This window comes from Haemaphysalis longicornis, unplaced genomic scaffold (assembly GCF_048455015.1).
Source record: "Haemaphysalis longicornis isolate Haplotype H1 unplaced genomic scaffold, Haemaphysalis longicornis Haplotype H1 scaffold_4, whole genome shotgun sequence".
NCBI lineage: Eukaryota > Metazoa > Arthropoda > Arachnida > Ixodida > Ixodidae > Haemaphysalis > Haemaphysalis longicornis.
Genome location: NW_027526361.1, coordinates 165508185 through 165527475, shown reverse-complemented (window position 1 = coordinate 165527475; position 19291 = coordinate 165508185). Strand labels below are relative to the sequence as shown.

The following is a 19291-nucleotide window of genomic DNA, read 5'->3' as shown; positions in this document are numbered from 1 at the left end:
CCAGGTTTATGTTACGTCGGAGGAAGCTCAGCGCGTGATTCGCGTCACTGGTAATGCGATTTATGTGGGATGTCTATGTAAGGTCATGAGAAATAAGAAGACCTAGATATTTAGTGGACGAGACAGGAGATATAGCGGAGCCACTTAAGAAATATTTGTACGTGGAATGGGAGTGACGCCTGTGGAATGACATGATGGATGTTTTGTGTTTAAAGCATTGCTTTCCAGCCACCTTCACTGCGTGGATTGTAGCCATTTTTTTTTCAAATAGTTGTACTCCTGTGCATAGATGGCGCATGGCGGCAACCATGAGAATAAGGAGGTTATACCCCTGGCCACAGGCAAGCCCAATGTTGCCTATTTTGGAATGAATTGCCAAGACATTTCAATTTTCAATTACTGATTTCGAAGCACATGTCCATGTGTTAAGCAATGATGACAGCTTTCATGTTTGCTTTGGACAATGTCCACTTATATGTACACACTAAAAGTTGGGAACCAAATCTGTACTTAACGCTCGTCCAAGAGCTGCGTAGTTTATTGAACGTCTATTTACAAACTACACTGCACTTATATTCACAAATGTATGCTTTCAAGGCATCGATGCTTTGAAAGCGTACATTTCTGATCTGCTTGTCTTGACAAACAGAATAATTCAGACATGAAGCGCTTTGCGATGCAGGGGCTTGGAAACCAGCTTTTTTTTTTTTTTTTTGCTGAATACAGCGTTGTTCATGACACTTGCACCAACATTGGCAAGCAGTGACCTCACAATCACTATGGACGGCATATGTTCATCGTCCCTTGCTGCGCACGTGAACAGAGGACAACGTTTTAGATAAGGCAAAATCATTGCTTTGTACGCACAAGCAGCACGCGCTTTATCGGCGTTTAGGATAAAAAGAAGCTGCAGCTGTTTTCAAAGAGGCCTGTTCTTCCTCCATGACAATATCATAGACTTGTCCGCATGAAAAAAAAATGCTGGCGACAACAGTGTTTGCAAATTCATTTTAGTTTGACAGTACAACCTACATAAAACTCATCATAAGATTTTCTGCGTTGTGGGGTGCAACCGAATGCCTGTAAAGCTGCTTTCTTTGGATAGTGAGAGTGCGCCTTTAATTTAGAGAAAACTGAATAAAGAAGTATGAGTCATACCATCGTAAACGGCGGCTAATTGTCTTAGCTGAGTTGCATGCCGCAAGAAAACGAATATAAATTGAAATCTTGTAGTAAATTTAAAAAAGCATGAGCGCAAGAACATGATCAGTAGGCTGCATAGCAGGTGTACTCTGAACGAGGTATCAAACAAAAATATAGAAATGGTCAATTTCTAAAAATAACTGGCAAAAATCAAACACGGCGTCAATATAAAAACGCAATGACTGCTCTCGATTGTTGTCCATAACCCACCCTATGCGGAAAAAAATATAAGGGCTTTTCCAACAAGCAAGCACCCGATAAATCTGTCGCCGAAAAGTTTCCGCACCCAAATGTCCGCGCACCGGAATGTCCGCACTGAAACGTCCAGCTCCGAAATGTCCTGCACCGATCAAATCAAGCCCAACAAGCAAAACGCGATTAACTTTTCGCCGTCCAGTGACATATCTTGGTTTCTGTGCTATTCCTCGAAGCTTCTGAGACAAGCGGACTTCATGACTTGATCGTTTGGTTGGTCAGCTCAGCAAAAATAAAGCTTCAACACAGTTACGCGAATTCCGGCAGCGAAGACACGCAGCAACTCAGGCCCCGCAAAGCCGCGGAGAGGAGTGGGTGCAAGCTGCCGAACCATCGGCTAACACCGCCACCTCGCGGCGCGTTGCGGAGTTAACCAAATTACAGGTTTTTGCTGGGGGACGCGCCGAATGGGACGGCCGGAGCAACGGCGCGCCGCCGGCAGCCGATCACGGAGGCCATGCCCGCCCAATGTGTTTTCCCGCCGGTGGCGGCGTCAATTACTTTTTCCGGCACATCCTCGGCCGTGGCTCTGATCATCGGTGACAGAGTAAGTGGCAACTAAATGGAATAAAGCAGGTATGTCGGTTACTGACAACCGACGCCCCGATTCAAAGGAGAGCCACTAATCATCATCATCATCTGAACCACGGCGACTTCCGGTCGCGGGAGTTGATTAATGTGCTCCCAGGTTCCCGCGTAGACGAACGGCCGGAGTTTATAATATCGATATTTTTGAACTGTTGCAGGACAATCTGCATTTCCAACGTAGACACAACGCTCATTTTTTTTTTCTTAGCGCGACTTGGCCGCAGGAGGCGTATTAGAAAAGTCCACAACTCTGCGGATTATTTCTTCTGCATGTTTTTCCAGGGATGACGCATGTGATGTCTGGCGCGTCAGTGTGTTATTTTTATGAAGCGCTGATGAGCTGTTCGTCTGTAGATGTTTCAGGCAGTGCGTGGTCATCTAAAGACGAACAAGAAGGACCACAGCCTCTTTGTTATTTGCTTTATATAAAATTACAAAATTGTTAGATGCTGCGTCATATCACCCGCTTCTTGCTGCGCGTTTTACAACTGCGACTAGATTTTCCCCATCTTCCTGTAATCATTTTTTTAAACTGCGCTAATGGCACCTTTGATTGCTTTCTTTGTAATTTCTCCAATTTACTCCCCAAAATTGACACGGAGGATAATAGATTAGAGTAAAATCACGACATTGACGGGTAATACCAAGCAAGATGCACAGGTTGCGATAGTTACCGAAAAATAGATCCACTATGCCGCTGTTTTATACCGGTCGCAGTTGTGCGTAAGTAGCCACCTGTTCATGGAGCGTTTCCGGGTAGCAGCCCTACCCTAGCGGCAGAACAGACTGCCCTAGACGGCGCGAAATGTTTTCTTACAAGGAGACCTTTTGCGAAAGATGTTTGTGTCACATCTTCAGTATGTTGTCGAAGGAGCTGTTGACATCACCACCACAGTTTGCAAGCAGTGGCCAAGGTGCTTTCTTAGAATAACCTCCCACATTTCATGACTAGAGATGTGCTTATGCTGTTGGATCACCGCACCAGCTTGCAGTCTAGCTGCCACGGGTAGCAGCGCGGCGCCACAAATAAAGACTGCAAATTTGCTCTCAGTGCTGGATATGGAGGGGGGGGGGGGGGTTCTAGAGCTTTCTCCATAAACGTGCTTGTGAATTTACACAGCCGGGCAGTTAGCGCACGTACCTAGCATTTCTGGGGTGTACAGGAACTGACAAACTCGCCAGGGGGTGCTCGCTTTAAACCGCTCCTTGCCGTTAGTAGACGTCACCGGCAATGTGTGATAGAAAATTAAGCTTGTCAACGTAATATTTTTGTTCCCATGAGCACCACTGTTGACAGTGCTCAAATATAAAACTGGCGGATCGCACACACGGGTGGGAATCGATGAAAAGCGAAGGAGTGCTCGCCAAGTGAGAGATGTAGCGAGAGCGACGGCTCGAGTCCTCTGAAGAACACGTGGTCCAATCGCACCACCAGTGTCAATGTTTTTGCGAACCTTGATCAACTTCTCTCCTATAAAAACTGCTTCTCTGGCGTGAACGCGCTTGTTTTCTCCATTAGATACCGGAAGGAGCAGAAAACCAAATACACCAGGTCGGCGTAAAAACGCTCGTACCTTAATATCAAATTTCATCGGTCCATTCCTATCAGCTAAAGAAGTTCTGCATGTCATTTGTCCGTAGTGCGTAACTGTGCATATGAGCAAATGCAATACTCATAAAACGATTTCTTTCCCGACTTCAATGAGAAGCTGCGTACACGACAGTGAGCGTCGACTTTGTTGTCATGACGATTGCTTCGTGGCGCTCTTTCGTGGGGCTTCGTCTGAGCTCTTGTTTGATTTTTCATGTCTTCAGATTATGTGAAGTGGTCAACTTCGAACCATTCAAGAATTTTGTCGTCACTTCAAAACTACACAGTGGCTAATTTTTCACGCAGCTATGTCGTGAAGGTCGTACCACATGGTAAAGTTTTTGGTAACACAATTGTTGACCCATAATTTGCAAATTTTCTCAGCCATATTAGCCTGCACGCCGAGACAGCTTGATGCCTTAGGCACCTGAACCTACGTTGGTCAAGTTTATAATACGACTGTTTTTCAATAGTGCTTGAGGATAGCTTCAATTAATTCAGCGTTATAAATACAGTTCCATGCAGTTCCAATTAAAGCATGAAACGCATGCATTTTCGAAAACCAATTAGCGTTCGGACACGCTGTACTGCCGCTTTCTGGAGCACTTTGTGGCCGCTAAACGGCTGCAGAAGCTGCGGCGTCATCGCACCGTCTTTGTACTTCGACTACTAATTACTTGCTGCATACCACGAGATCAATTTTTTGGAGATTGCAGAGTGATCTTTTGAACCTACTGTGGTAATATTACTTTCGATACACGTGAGTTAAAACGCGAGTTCCAGCCTACTTCATGGGCGATGATCGGCGCTTCTCCGTTTTGGCGCTGCAGTGCAGGAGCTGGAATGGCCGTCAATAGGCACGCGCTCTCCGCCGCTCTCTTCGGGGTGAGGACATTCTTTGACGGGGCAGGTGCCGTGAAGTGACACGCTTTGTTAAGTTGAGAGCACTTAGGGGCTCGCTTTGTCGTCGTAGCTCCCTGTAACGTGTAACACACAACGCTCGACTACCGGAATCAGGCAGCGCAGCGAGATAACGGACCCAAGTGGAGCCCGGCGTACCGTCGTAACAGCGCCCCATAGAGGCTCCGAAAACCAACGGTTTATACAGTCGTAACCGTTCGAAACTCGTGAACCGCTGGCGCCTGTCGCACATCTCGGTTGTTTAGCGCAAGAAATACTGTGGGCACACTTGACGCAAAATATACGTAATTAACCGATAGCGCCCGCGTTCATTTAGTTAGGAAAGCTCTTTGGGGTAGTTTTTACGATAGTAAGCGAAAAAATGTGGCAGTGTAAGAAAAAAATGGCGCGTTGTAAACTGCGCAGTAAGGCGCCGGCGGCTCCCGCATGTGCGCGAGGAAAAGCAAGCACAAAAAATTGGCCGCGTATCTGCTCCTTTCGTTGCAAATGTCGTCAAAAGACGATAGTCTTTGTAGACATTTGCCAAGGAAATGCCCCCCTTTGCTTTCCCGCTCAACTGTCACGCTGTTCCTGTACCGTCGCGCTCATTCCAAGGTAAACACACTAAAGGTTTGCGCAAGGCGACTTGAGTTTACCCCGTTCCACTGCTACAGGCCTGGTTCCTCGATGCCAGCGCTGCAGTACGGCGGAGACGCGCGTGAATGGAGGCGGCCGACTAGAAGGTTTAAAGAGCCGCGTGGACGTGCTCCACGTGCGTTCCAAGCAGAACCTGGAACCTAGCTAGTGGAACCTTTCGTTGCTGTTGCCGCGCCGTTTTTCATATGCCGCCAGGTGGCGGCGATTTTCTGCAGTAGATGTAGAATATCATTTGGTATCGAAAAGCCAAGCATCCATGAATTTTTTTAATAAAGGAACACTGTAAATATCCCTTGTGTACTAATTTCCTGCATTATATTTGCGTAATGTCTTCTTCTTGTTCAACAAAGTTGACAAGTATGAACATATAAACCGTGCTTAGACGCTCACATTTGGTTGTGAGTATACAAGACTATTGCGCAGGATACATTTTACTTAGGCCGGGTGGCTCAATCGAGTCACAGACATACAGACAGACCAAAATTTCTGGGTTTAAGTAGCCCAAGAAAGACTATCGTCTTTAAAAGAACAAAAGTCCTGCTGGCGCCGCTTCAGGCAGGGGAGCGCGAGCACTGCGAAGGCATTGCACAAACCTCCGTTGCATTCATCAAGAGGGGAGTGGGGTGGGACAGGGCAGCGAAGAGCGTGATGGGTGGCAGCAGTGAGCGGATAACGGCGCTACAGCCCATTACAGCGAATCACTGCTCTGAACTTCCGAAAGCTTTCACGTTGAGTGGAAGGGCTTTAATTTTTTTGTCGTTTTTTTAGGCGTGCATGCTGCATTTCTCGAGCTAAGATGGGGTCCGGAAAACATTTTCTTTCTCATTATAAAACCATACACGTTAGCACGTCCCGAGCAAGTTCGGTTTCCGGACGCATCCCTTCCGAAAGACACTAAGCAATTAGTTATCGGTTGCATTTATCGTTCTTCCTCATCATGTCTTGCTGATTTTTGTACAGCGTTAAATAGTATCCTGCACACCTTATCATAAGAAAAGAAAATTGTCGTTATAACGGGTGACATAAGCGTCAACCTACTTGACTCTACCCCTCCTTCTTACATCGAATACACTAACGTTCTAAACGGTTATGGTTTTGAATGCCTTATTAGAGTTCCAACTCGGTGTTCTACCAACGGACCTAGCTCGTTGATTGACCACGCCTTATGTAATATTGTTCCCGTACCCTCTTGTGGAGTGATTGAGGTAAAAATAACAGACCATTACCCCATATTTGTTCAACTAAACATGACCTCTAGAAACAACTGTATGTTGTTCACCAAACAGAGTCTAAATGCGCCCTTATTTCTTGAAGAAATCGGAAAAACTGACTGGTAAGCATTTCTGCTCCCGGACGACGCGGGAAAACCATTCGAGCTATTCACCTCTACCTTGTCTAATGCTCTTTAAATATCATAAACCAGTGTCAAGTGCGAAAAAAGATTTGCGGCTCCACATAATGCATAATTAACAGGTAGTCTTTGAAATGTCTCAGAAAGAAAGAAAATCTTTATAAAAAACTAAAAAACAACCGTTTAACTCGCGTCTGCTAGCTCGCTACAAAACGTACTCTAAAGTATTGTGTAAGCTGCTCAAGGACGCTAAAACAATTTACTATGAGAGCGAAATCGCCAGTGCGGGGAATGGCGTGCGAAAGCAATGGAAAGTTATAAACTCCTTCCTAAATAAAACATCGCTGAATCCTTCCATAACAAAAATAAATTCAGACAACAGTACATTTGATAACCCATCTGACATCGCAAACGCTTTTCCAGATTCTTTCACACTTACCCAACCAGTTCCGCCTGAATCGCTCAACACGAATTTTCAACGTTTGCCTCACAGTTTTTTTTCTTTTACCCACTTCGCCTGAAGAAGTGTATAGGGTTATTCACAATTTGAAGGTCAACTTTAAGCCTTCATATATCAAGTTGATTGCGCATATCGTCTCTGGAGCATTCGCCCACATTGTGAATCTTATCTTTAAGATGGGTGTATACCCCTCCGTTTTGAAAAACGCCAAGCTAACACCGGTGTTTAAGAAACGGGACAGACCTCACATATCAAACTACTACCCCATAGCCGTATTATCTTTCTTTAGCAATATTATTGAAAAGCTACTTGTTTTGCGGCTCACAAGTTATATATCAAAATTTAGCATACTACCGCCGAATCAGTTCGGGTTCAGGGTCGGATACTCCACGGAACTTGCCGGAGCTTGCCTTGCATTTCTAACTAATAAATTTCAAGAAGCCATAGAGGCGGGTTGTCTGGTTGGTGCGCTGTTTATTGACCTGTCTAAGGCTTTTGCACTCTCTGAACCATCACATATTGTTTAAAAAATTAAATGCAATTGGAATTACGGCCCTGTTCTAACCCTAATAAAAAGTTATTTATTCGATAGGAAACAAACTGTATGCATCTCTGGTGCTTACTCCGAATTCAAATTAACGAATATAAGCGTACCACAGGGATCTCTTCTTGGCCCTCTTTTATTTTTAATTTTTCTCAATGATCTCCCGCAATGCCTTAAATTTTCAACTGGTGTACTTTATGCTGACGATAGCACTATCTTTACAACTGACATGAATTTGGAATCGCAAATTGCAAAGCTTAATGCTGATAGTAATAATTTAGCTACATGGTGTCGGGAAAACATGTTAACCATTTACTCGTCCAAATCTTGATTTATTATTTTTAGATCTCAACACAAAATAATCCCGGAAAACTCTTCCATTTGCCTAAATGGTACTAAACGTTTTTGCTCCCACTTCGGCGCATTTTTAGGCCTTGAGCTTGATAAGCATCTGAAATTCCAAAAACACATCTCTTTGTTAACTAAAAAAAGTAGCATATGGAATACGAATATTATATAAGGTTCGTCCTTATTTTGGGTTGAAGACTTTAATTTCATTGTACTATGCTTTCATTCATAGTGACATTAGTTATTGCATATCGTCTTGGGGCAATGCATACCCGATGCACCTGTTCCATGTGCAACGTATCCATAATCAAGTCATACAGATTATTACTCATAGTTATTTCCGTTGCAATTCTTTACCGCTGCTTCGTGCGCGTCACATTTTGTCGGTTTCTAATTTGGTGAAGTATTCTCCTTGCATCATAGCATTTAAATTCTTCAGCGGTAGGCTTCCTATCGAAATTATCACTGCTAACCAGCTTCCACTTCAGAGCTGCAGTCGTTTTACCCTGCATAACAACGTTTTACTTCCTAAAGCTCAAACTAATTATCGTAAACAAGCTGTGCATTTTTCTGCTGCAAAAAGTGCTTCAAATATTTATTCCTTCAATAATAGCTTACGAGCTCATCTTCAGTCAATTTCAGTTCATTTTGTTTGCTTTTATCACGCGTTTTGTTTGCTTTTTTCGCTGTAATTGTGCAATCTCAGTTTTGTAATACCTGTTTTGTCTGTTTTAACATGACACTGTAACCACTGTTTGTTAAAAGATTTACTTGTTGATGCTTGCAATATAGGAGGTCCCCCTGCACTCTTTGATTTCGGGACCTCCTCTTGTATATATCCATTGTATGTTGTTTCTTTGTGATGAATAAAGCACCATCGAATCGAAACTTAGATTAGTTCCCTAATGAGTTCCTTTTTTCCGGCGCTTGTCTTGCCGTCTGCGAGAGACGCGTCGTCTGCTACGCGCCGCTCGACCGATCGAGTGCCCCGGCGGTTTCACGGGATGAAAGGTGGAGTTGAGTGTTCGTCGGCTGCCGTGATTTCGTCGTCAAGGCGACCGCTCTTTAATTTCTCACAGCGCATTTTTCTCTTGTTGGCTACTTCCTTAACATTTTCGCACTACGAACATCCGGATTCTATCGTCTACAAAAACATTGAGGCTTGTCAGGTACTTGACATAAACGTGTCTGATTCCCGTAATATATTATTTTTGGCCCTTGAAATATTCAACTGCCTCGATATGAAAGACGCATGAAAGAGGCATACGCCATTAAAGGAGTGTGCTGAAAACGCCTTTCATTTTGGTTGTCTTTGAAGGAATTGTTGCTCGCAGCGTTCGTACCCCGCTTGGAGTACAACTGTTGTAGAATTTTTTTCTACGCTTGCGGAATGGGAAACTTTCATGTCCTTTAGGGACGTTTTCTAACGGCATCAGCTAAACAACTCCACAGTTTATTTATCATAGCGGACAACAATCACTGACAGCACCCATTTTTTTAAGGAATTATTTTTAATATTAATGCATATTAATATTAGAACGCTAGTTCGCAGTACAGAAGACGGAAGTGTAAACTTAAAGTGCAGAAATACAAACAAAAATGCACCAGTTTACTTGACTCTTCGAAACGCAGTGACCAATGCTTGCCGTCTTTGCTTTTGGTGCGCTATTCCAGGGAACGTGTGAAACTTCACAGGCGAAGTCTTCTTTTTCGCCTTCTTTTTCGCCTTGTGGCAGCCGACCACGCAATAAAATTGGCCAGGCTAACGGGTCGTCGGAATCGATCGGGCAGCGAAAACTGCACCCCGGTGTCGTAAGGAATGTGGCTTTGCTTTGTTCGTTGCTAGAGTGTAATAAACTTAGAGAGGTCCATGAAGCCCATACAACTCAACACTAGCGCTGATGCGATCCGTATGTTGGCTTACGACGCTTTCGCTGTGCGTTTCAGCGACTTCTTTTTCTCGCAGCTGAAAACGGCATTTGCATGTGGGACCGGCACGCTTGTAGAAAATATAACGTCATTTAAGTGCAGAAGAACCATTACCGAAGGTAATTTAGGTAATAAAGAATCAATATCGGCCAAATTCTTTAGCGCAAAGCGTAAAACGGCGGCAAATGCGGCAAGCACGATAATCGCAGTGCGAAATCGCAGTCCCGAAGCAGGGCACGTTTCCAAAGAAGGGCCATTGAGCAGGGCTGCTGACCAACTATGGCTTGGAGCTTCACGGTCCTTTACCGCAGCAGCATTATTCAAGAAATGTTTAGTTTACCAAACAGAAATTCTTTAAACCAGGTAACAAATGTTGATGCAGCAGCACACGAAGGGTGGGCCTACATCTAGTATACAAATTATTCCTCCAAAACCAGCTGTTCATTTGCCATGCAGTGGTTTTAGGCGTGCCGCACGCGTCGTCAGCGTGGCGGGATCAAACCCCCGCCGTTTCATGTCTATGCATTTCCTGGGCGCGGTTGAAGTGCTATTGTTAGCGTGTCCTATTCGCGAATTCAAAACAAAACATTTGATTGAGCTGTGGAACTGTCACTGTATATATCAATGCCAGTGTTGCGGAATGGACCGCCCCCATGCCGTTCCAATTCCATTGCGAGGGATTAAAATTTCCGCAATTCCGTTCCTTGCAATACTCCGGAACGCCAATATTTTGGCCATTTCCACTCAAGCGGCGGCGGGAAATTTTAATTCCATTCCTCCAACTCCTTAACCTAGGAATAACTTCTTGGTGGCTGTATCGAGTTACCCACGAACGCAACATGACGCTGACGTTATGAGACCCGTTGGCAAGGGCAAAAATATGTATGCACATCGCCGAAGTCGAGGGAATTAAGGCAGCGGCTTGGTGACATGTTGTCCAGAGAAAGTTATATAAAAACCATCGGGGCACCTATGCTTGCTCTTGTGGTGTGAGATTGCGTGAGCATCACGGTTCTTTGAGTTATCTACGGAATTCTGTTCAGTGTCGCTAATTACGTTTTGTATTGCTGAGTTCAGCATTGCTAGAAGTACATATGATATCTCTAAACATGCAACAGACGAAATGTCGACATTTTCAACATCACCATTTTATTACCTTGCGTTTTTTCCTCCGGTTATTCCTTGTTAACTCAAAGAGCCTTCGCCAGTCGCTCTTGTTAGGCCTAGGTTCAGGCTTACCGTCAGGCAAACTTGTCGCTCAGCTTAACGCAGTGTCAAGCAACGCTAGACGCACTGTACGTCAAGCTGCGGGCACCGGTTTGAGACATTAGCATAGCGGCTTGCGTACGCTGAGGCTACGGCGGCGGGTTACCGGGTCCGACTGCGCATGCGCGCGCGGGGAGGGCGAGGAGGTCGGCCTTACCGGAACGAATGCGCGGGCTCCGCAGGGCGGGCGACCGTCCCTGCAGAACGAATGTGTACCTGCCCTAGAATTCCTGTATATAGGTCCCCTAGGGGAGCAGAGTTGCGCGTCCATCCGCCACCTTGAGTTCCAGGTCGTGCGGGAAAACCACCCGGCTGGCATGTACGAGCGGCCGCCGGGCCGCCGCCGGGCCGCCGCGCGGACTAAAACTGGCGCACAATAGTCGGCTGCTTATCGGCTGACCGGCCGCCACTGCCGCGGCTTCCACAACCGCCGATGCTCAGTGGAGCAGAACTGACTAAATACGGGGTCTTGTGCGCAGCGCTGAAAGCGGGCTTTCCTGTCGAACGGGGACCCGCGGCATGTGGCAATCAGAAGCGCAGCGCAACTCTTGCGCTACGCGATATACAGGAACTCTAACCTGCCCAGTCGGGCCTCGCCACCTGCCGCCGCAGTGTTAGCGGACGCTAACCGCGATGCTAAAACTCTCTATTAGATCTCAAAACGCCACATTAGTATTAGCGTCAGGCCATGGCATACCCGCGTCCACCTTTCCCTCGCCAGCAGTTCGGCTGGTTACATTTTGACGATTGCATATATTTTCTTATGCCGCCGGCCGGTACTTGCCCAATAAAGATTTATATTACATTATCAGCCTTCTTTTCAAAGTCACATCTCGCTTACGAAACAACGGGGACGTCAGGCCGGTGTGCATACTTGCGTTCGCAGCCAATAGAGACATCAAACGCATACCCGCAAGCCGACACATACTCGCTTTCGGAGCAACTGCATACCCGTGTTAGCAGCTAGATTTTGTGCCCACATTTCTGGCGTCACGCAGAAAGGGTGACAGCGCGTTTTCGCCACCTGGGCCATGAGCGCAAGGCGTTGAGTGCCACCTTTCTAGCAACACCGACTGCCAACAGTCCGCGACACACACCTGATTCTGACTCTTCTGCAATGTTGTAGCGTGAAGGGTGACAAATACCATCGCGACACAGTTGTGTCAAAGTTGTAAAATAATGTGACCGCACTGGAATTTAAGAATGTAACCGTGCCATAAAAGCTCCCAATCATTTTAAATACTGTATTTTCTCTGGGAACATAGAGTTGAAAACTGGCATTTAAAAAAATTGCTCATTTATGGTACCAAGTAAGATGAATTTCACGGCAGCAGAGGTTGGAATCTCCATGGCAGGGTAGAACCGCTGCGCTTGCTGCTCTAGGTTTTCAAGATTGCGTGGCTGTGGAATACGATCGTAGTTGCGCGGAGCAGTCGCTTCGGCGCACCTTACGTGCCAGCAAAAATTTACCTGTGTAGAGCTTCTCTTTTGCTGGATTCACTGCAATCACCGTTTTCATCAACGAGTTCTCAGCAGCCGCTTAAAAACTACAGACAGCGATTGGCCGTTTGGGTTGCAGAAATGCTGCTTAGTGAGTCGGCTTGGCTGCAGGTCGCAGCTTAAGATCGATAGAGCCACTCTAAAAAATTGGGCCCATCTCCCCGCGAGGGGGACTCGAGTAAATGCGTCGCATAGGGGGTGGGTGTATTGCGTTAACGTTTAGTGTTTGGGGAGTTGGTGGTAGTGAATGCGTTGTATCAGCAGCTTCTTGACGTAGTTTGAATGAGTCAAGGATATAAGGCGCGTTCGTAGCCTCCCATTCTGTGTCGGCTTTGAGGCGCAGTGGGTAGAGCACCATGTACATTGCGTTCCGCCCGCAGGGTCGAGGGATCGAAACCAGGCGCCGGATAGCATTTTTTATATATAGTGTAGGGAGAGGGGTGCGGACTACGACAACGGACGTCAACGCGGGTGACATCGTGAGTTACTGAAATGCTCTGCATTTAAAACTCAGCCCATTCCATTCCGGGCAAGGGCGCCTAATTCCATTCCCACTCCGATCCTCCAAGCGTTGTCGGCATTGCATTCGCTTCCGTTCCGGGGTCACGAGAGGGTGGAATGAATCCGGAATCATTTCATTTCCGGAATGGTAACTCCGCAGCACTGATCAATGCATCCTTCAAGTCATTGGGACGATTTGAACTCGTACTTGAACTCGTACATAGAAAAAGTCAATTGTACTTTCAAAAGATGTTATACTGACGCGTGTATTTTGAAAAATTCCATGGCTTTCTACGGAGTAAACGTAGTTTTATTTTTATTTTATTTATGATACCTCAAAGGCCCCGCTAAGAGCGTTACATGAGGGGGTAAACAAGTCACTGAAGGATGATTTGTATGATGGCTTCTTTGAAATGGGTGATGCAGGAGTGGTGCACGGCGTCAGAAGGCAGATCTTTCCAGTCCGTACATGTCTGAAGAAAAAACGAAGAATGACGGGCGGCAGTATGCACACGAGCGGGATAAGCAGCTTTCGAATGGCTTAGTCGACATGAAAGGCGATGAGCAGGCATGAAAACCTGGTAATTAGGCGCATGAAATGATTGAAACGATGAAGGAGACAAATTCTGGGAATTTTGCGCCGCGACGCTAGGAGGTGAACGATATTAGCTCGAGAGTTGTGTTCGGTAACGCTGGTTAGATAGGGGTAATCTGAGCAAGTAAATCTGGCTTACGGTTCCGGATCGATTAAGGTGTGTTAGTGAGAGTAATTTGTTGTGGATCCCAAACGGCACATGCATACTCTAGATTCGGGCGGACAAGTATCAGATAAGTAAGAAGCTTAACGGAAGGCGGAGCGAGGCGCAAGTTTCTTCGAAGATAGCCAAGAGTACGGTTAACGTCATTGCTAATATTCATGACATGGGATGACCAGGTGAGATCTCAAGTTATGGTAATGCCCTGGTATTTACATGAATTTGCTGGTGTCATTTCAGAAGTAAAAATAGAGTATTCATAGGGTGAGTGAGCCGGTCGACGGTGATTGAATAGTGCACATGTTTTCTGAATATTAAGAGACATTATCCATTCGTTACATCCACTTAAACAAGACCCAAGGTAGGCTTGGGGGGGGGGGGGGTACGGGGAGGAATGTAGGGCCACGACCGACAACCAAACCATACACATATCGGAATTGGCAGCACTGAGCACGTAACGAAATGACCTCACTGCCTTTATTCAGAGAAGAGGTCTCTAGGCCGTCCTGTGAAATAGCGAGGGTGGATTGATTGTTTTGTGCAATCGTATTCATGGTCCAACAAAGGGGCAGGCGCGGCCCGAAACTTACACTACAGTTCTGAGACCGCTCATTATATCAGTTACAGTGTAAACGTCTAATTGATAAACGCAGGGTCGCGTAGAAGTTCCCGGGAAAGTGGGGGGATCGTGTGCAGGACGCACGCACAAACAAAAGGCCCTGTGCCGTATCGCGCAACCCTTCGGCTGCTTTTTTGTAACGGTTATAATTGCTTAGAACCTGTCAGAATAACGCAATGGAATACTACTACTGGATGATTACGCGCGTTTATGGCTTCACACAACGCTACCAAGCTGGACATTGGCTCGCCCGAGCGGCCAATTAAGCAATATGCAAACCGGCGTCCGTTCAAAACGCATGTACGCGCTCACTCGAACAAATTTTGAGGCGATTTTTCAGTCATTCACTCACGTACGTTAGACTCCCACACGTACCAACACGTGTCGTCGCCCGGACCGCGCGGTGACTCTGACACGGTCGTTTTCCTTTCCCGAGATCTTTCAGACAGGTGGGGCACCGTGAAAATCCCACCTCATTCCGTCCATCAGCTTTTCCGATCATGAGAAGAGTGCGGGATCCATAAACGGAATGATAAATAAAAAACGGCGCAAATGACAAGCAGGAAGTCAGACGATCCCGTCCCAAAGCGATGCTTGCGGCGCGGTACTTTCGCGGTAGCAGACGCCGCGCAATCGGATGTTGTTGCAGACGTCACCGATCAGAGAGAGAGAGAGAGAGAGAGAGAGAGAGAGAGAGAGAGAGCTTCTTTATTGGAAGAGAAACGAAAGTCGACTCAGCCGTTAGCTGCCTCTTGGGTTAAGGGCACCTCAGTGAAGACCGTGTCAAGGAGAAGGATAGACAGATAGCAAGATAGACAGAAAAGAGATAGAAAGTTAGAAGAAGATGACGGTTTACAAGCCGCGCAGCATGTACAGCCCTGGCAGCATTATAGCCGGTCAGGGATTCCCGTGTTCTTTTAAAAGTCTAGCACGGCACGGAGTGCTTTTTCTCAATTTGAACGGCAACATTCCGAGAGCAACAGGTTTGAGGAGGGGCATGAACACAGTTTCAGTTTCGCATACGACGCTCTAAGCGCTGATCGAGCCTGCGAGCGTTGCGGACAGTCGCACAGGGCATGCGCGAGTGTCTTCATTCCTGGACAGTGTGGGCAGGCGGGAGAACTAGCAATGAGAAGCCTGCAACTTCTTTCTCTGCAGCGGTGACAGCCGATTCGCAGACGAAGAAGGAAAGCGCGGTCAGTTCGGGTCAGTCCCCTCGAAGGAAGCGAGTGAGGTGGCTTGCCGGATGTAACTCATGGGTCAGGGTGCATGGCTCGGAGGTCCAGGGGCCTGATCGCCTCACTCATCGAAGTGGATGGATGATGCGCTTCTTTTGCCAGGCAATCAGCCTCCTCATTTACGTCGGTGCCTACGGGAGTAGTTAGCCACTGCGGATGGAGGCTAAGGCCTTTGGCGGAGAGGCTGTGCAGTTTGCTGGCGAGACTTTGTGCAGCGAGACAGCTGAAGTGGGCCCGGTCGAGTCTCAGGAAGGCAGCCTTCGAATCTGAGAAGATGGCTACTCTCCGGTTGGCGAGATTCTGCTCTCACTCCTTAATAAAGACCGCAGCCAGGTGAAGGCCCGCGATTTCTGCCGTTGTGGAGCTGCCGGCCACTGGCAGGCGGCATTGCCTGGCTGAAGCGAAGGCAGGCGCGATGGATGCTGCAGCCGCCCCCTTGTCTAGAAGCACGGACCCATCGGTGAATATCAGCACGTGCCCATCAAGGTTATCCAAGCAGGCCGCTGATTTGAGCCTTGATTCACACAGTGGAGTTGTCCTTTTTCAGGTCACGTGCGCTAGAGTGGCACTTGGAGAACATATGATGTGATCCGTCGGAGGCTGGCCTATATCACCGTTTCAAAGGCACGAGCAATCACACCCCTTCGAGAGTTAGCTCGTTGTCGCAGCCGCGCGGGGAGGGGGCCTCCGTCTGGAGCCCTATGGATCCGCTCGACGTGATTGAGGGCTCACTGTAGGGCGCGGTGTGCGAGGGGCGAGGCACCGGCTTTCAGCAAGAGGGCCGCGCATTGCGACGAGCATGGCAAGCCTAGAGCGGTCCGAAACGCATCCTTGTGCTCGGTCTCCAGTTTACACCACAGTGTTGGCTTGACGGTGACAAGGGGCATAGCGTAGAGGACTACGGAGCACACCATAGCATCGTAAATTCGAAGCACGGGAGTGTGTGAGCACCCACACCCGTAGGCCAAGAGTTGACGGATGGCATTCAGAACACAACCGGACTGGCCGGGTAGCTGTTTGATTGCTGGGCCCCAGGTCAGGCGATGGTAAATAATAAGTCCGAGATATCTGACCTGGGTCCTCCACCAGAGCCACCGAGAAGCCAGTCATCATGGGCAATAGCCTGTCGGAGCGCTCGCGCCGCGAGAGGAGAAAGCGGAACGAAAAGGAAACGCGCCGCGTGTGGAAATGTGCTTTGTTGATTTGCATTTACTCCACTAATACCGCCTTAACAAAGGTTATGAAGGAGGTGATTTCTAGGACATTAAGTTATCTGAAAATGCGAACACCCATGTACCGGAAACACCTCTTCTAGGGTCCCTTTATGCGTGCCTACGTGCTTTAAAATGCGGGATCATTGCTGCAATCGAAAGTGTTGGATCTGGAGCATCTGAAAGCACCTGTTACTACAACTGATTGATTGATTGATTGATTGATTGATTGATTGATTGATTGATTGATTGATTGATTGATTGATTGATTGATTGATTGATTGATTGATTGATTGATTGATTGATTGATTGATTGATTGATTGATTTATTGATTGATTGATTGATTGACTATGCAGTTTAACGCGCCGCCGCTACACAGTTGAAGAGGCGCACTGTAGTGGAGGCCTCGGGCTGCATTTTGACCACATGGGGTTCTTCAACTGCCGAAATCTCGAACACACAGGCGTTTTCGCTTTTCGTCTACATCCGAAAAGCGGCCTCCGCGGCCAGGAATAGAATCCGCGTCCTTAAGTTCAGCAGCAGAACGCCTTAGCCACTGAGCCACCGCGGCGGGGGTCACTGTGGCTGGCCAAAGCCCGAGTGTGGGTATGTATAACTTGCAGGTGGGTATTTTAATGTTGCAGCCAAAACGGCCTTGAGTTGCTGAAGGCAGCTGTCGGCGCCGTTGACACCCCCGAGTCGGAATGTCCGAAGGTTGTTGTTTGGAGTATATTAAGCCCTAATACTAGGTAACCTTAAAACTGTAACGTTCATCTTAAGCGCAGAAAAAAACACGGACACCGAAGACAAGGACAAGCGCTTGTCCTTTTCTTCTGTGCCCGTGTTTTTTTCTGCGCTTAAGATGAACGTTATGCAATACCAACTAGCCAGAACTCAAACCCTTCTTAAAACTGTGCCCATCGAGGTGCCAATCAACGCCAAACGCATTGTGTCATTTGATGACGTCTTTAACAAACGTCAGGTCAAGGCTCGGGGAGTCGATTACCAAATTGGGACGGGAAGCCATCACATGCTTACTACTACATTCTGTGTGCGTCTGTCTTCTGACTTGATTTTTTCGCCTTCATTGTATCCGATACCATTGGGAACGACGTTTCGTACTGAAAGCACATAGACACACTAAGTTGTATTTCTAAAACCGTGTCGAGTGTAGCGTAAGCGTGGGACAGTGATCAAAATACTTGCCTCTGACAAGCTGCAAATCCATAATATGGTAACGTCTTCCAATTATCATAATTCACGTGCGATGTGGGGCTTAAGTGCGGCCATGGGAAGCCATACGGCCTTCGCATTCCCGCTCCTGCCACTGTTTTTGCTATTTGAAGAAAAGTGGAGATTTTGGGGAATCCGCAACCCGTAGCGCCGTATTTTCCGAGAGAACGGGCAGATAATGCTTCCCTTTTAATAAAAGGTATTCGGTGCCTCATGCCAGAATTTTAGTTATGCCATCTTTGAAACTTTTTTTCTGCAGGCTCTGCCAGGAACCAGGTTTTGTGGGCTGCAGTGAACAAAAATGTCCATCTATTGAAACAAGTTAAGGAGGTGTACTAAAGCAATTGCTGGGCCAAAATTAAGTTATTTTTATCATTGTTTGCGATTGAATAGTGAGGGGTTTTTTTGTGTGTATATAAGGCACAGAGATCGACACAGCATCCTTTTTTACCCTTCCCTAATCAGTTCCACCGAAGAAGGCTATCATCATGGATGCCTCGGGAAAAGTGTTGCAAGATGTCATCGGGCCATACGACGAAGGAGCTCCACTCACCCTGGCCTGCGAAACAAGAGGAGGTAAGAATTTTGACCCTGTGTACGCGTGGCGCTGAAAGCTTTGCGTGCCACACGGGTGGCACCTGAATAAACTGCACGAGTAGCTGCAGCTGTACGGCAGTTATGTGAAAGCAGCAGGTGTGGGTTGAGCGGGGCGACTGTTTAGAAGGGTGAGAAGGTAAAGTCCAGTGATGCCACCGTGGCTTCTCCACGAGGGTCGTCACAGCGGGCTCGTCGCAGTGATGTCAAGGCGCGCTAAACCTTTAAACCTTTTTTTTAATCGGTGTTTATATATATATATATATATATATATATATATATATATATATATATATATATATATATATATATATATATATATATATATATATATATATATATATATATATATATATATATATATATATATATATATATATATATATATATATATATATATATATATATATATATATATGTATATATGTATATATGTATAGTAAGGAAATGAGGGGCTCGTTGAGGAAATACAGAAAGATAGGTCAGCAGTCTACAACGCCAAAGGAGGCATGGGGGTGCGGTTAGGCTCTTTTCTTTTCAACTACGG

At 46.7% G+C, this 19291-nt stretch overlaps 1 protein-coding gene across 3 annotated transcripts in view; it reads left to right on the top strand.

Annotated features, from left to right (window-relative positions):
* Positions 1–19291, top strand: part of LOC144179492 (neural cell adhesion molecule 2-like) — a 408645-nt gene that overhangs the window by 275920 nt on the left and 113434 nt on the right. For all 3 annotated transcript variants that reach the window (XM_077707865.1, XM_077707866.1, XM_077707863.1), the window contains one exon: positions 18616–18726. In XM_077707865.1, coding sequence (XP_077563991.1) covers positions 18616–18726 — 111 coding nt within the window. The remainder of the gene's footprint in view (positions 1–18615; positions 18727–19291) is intronic.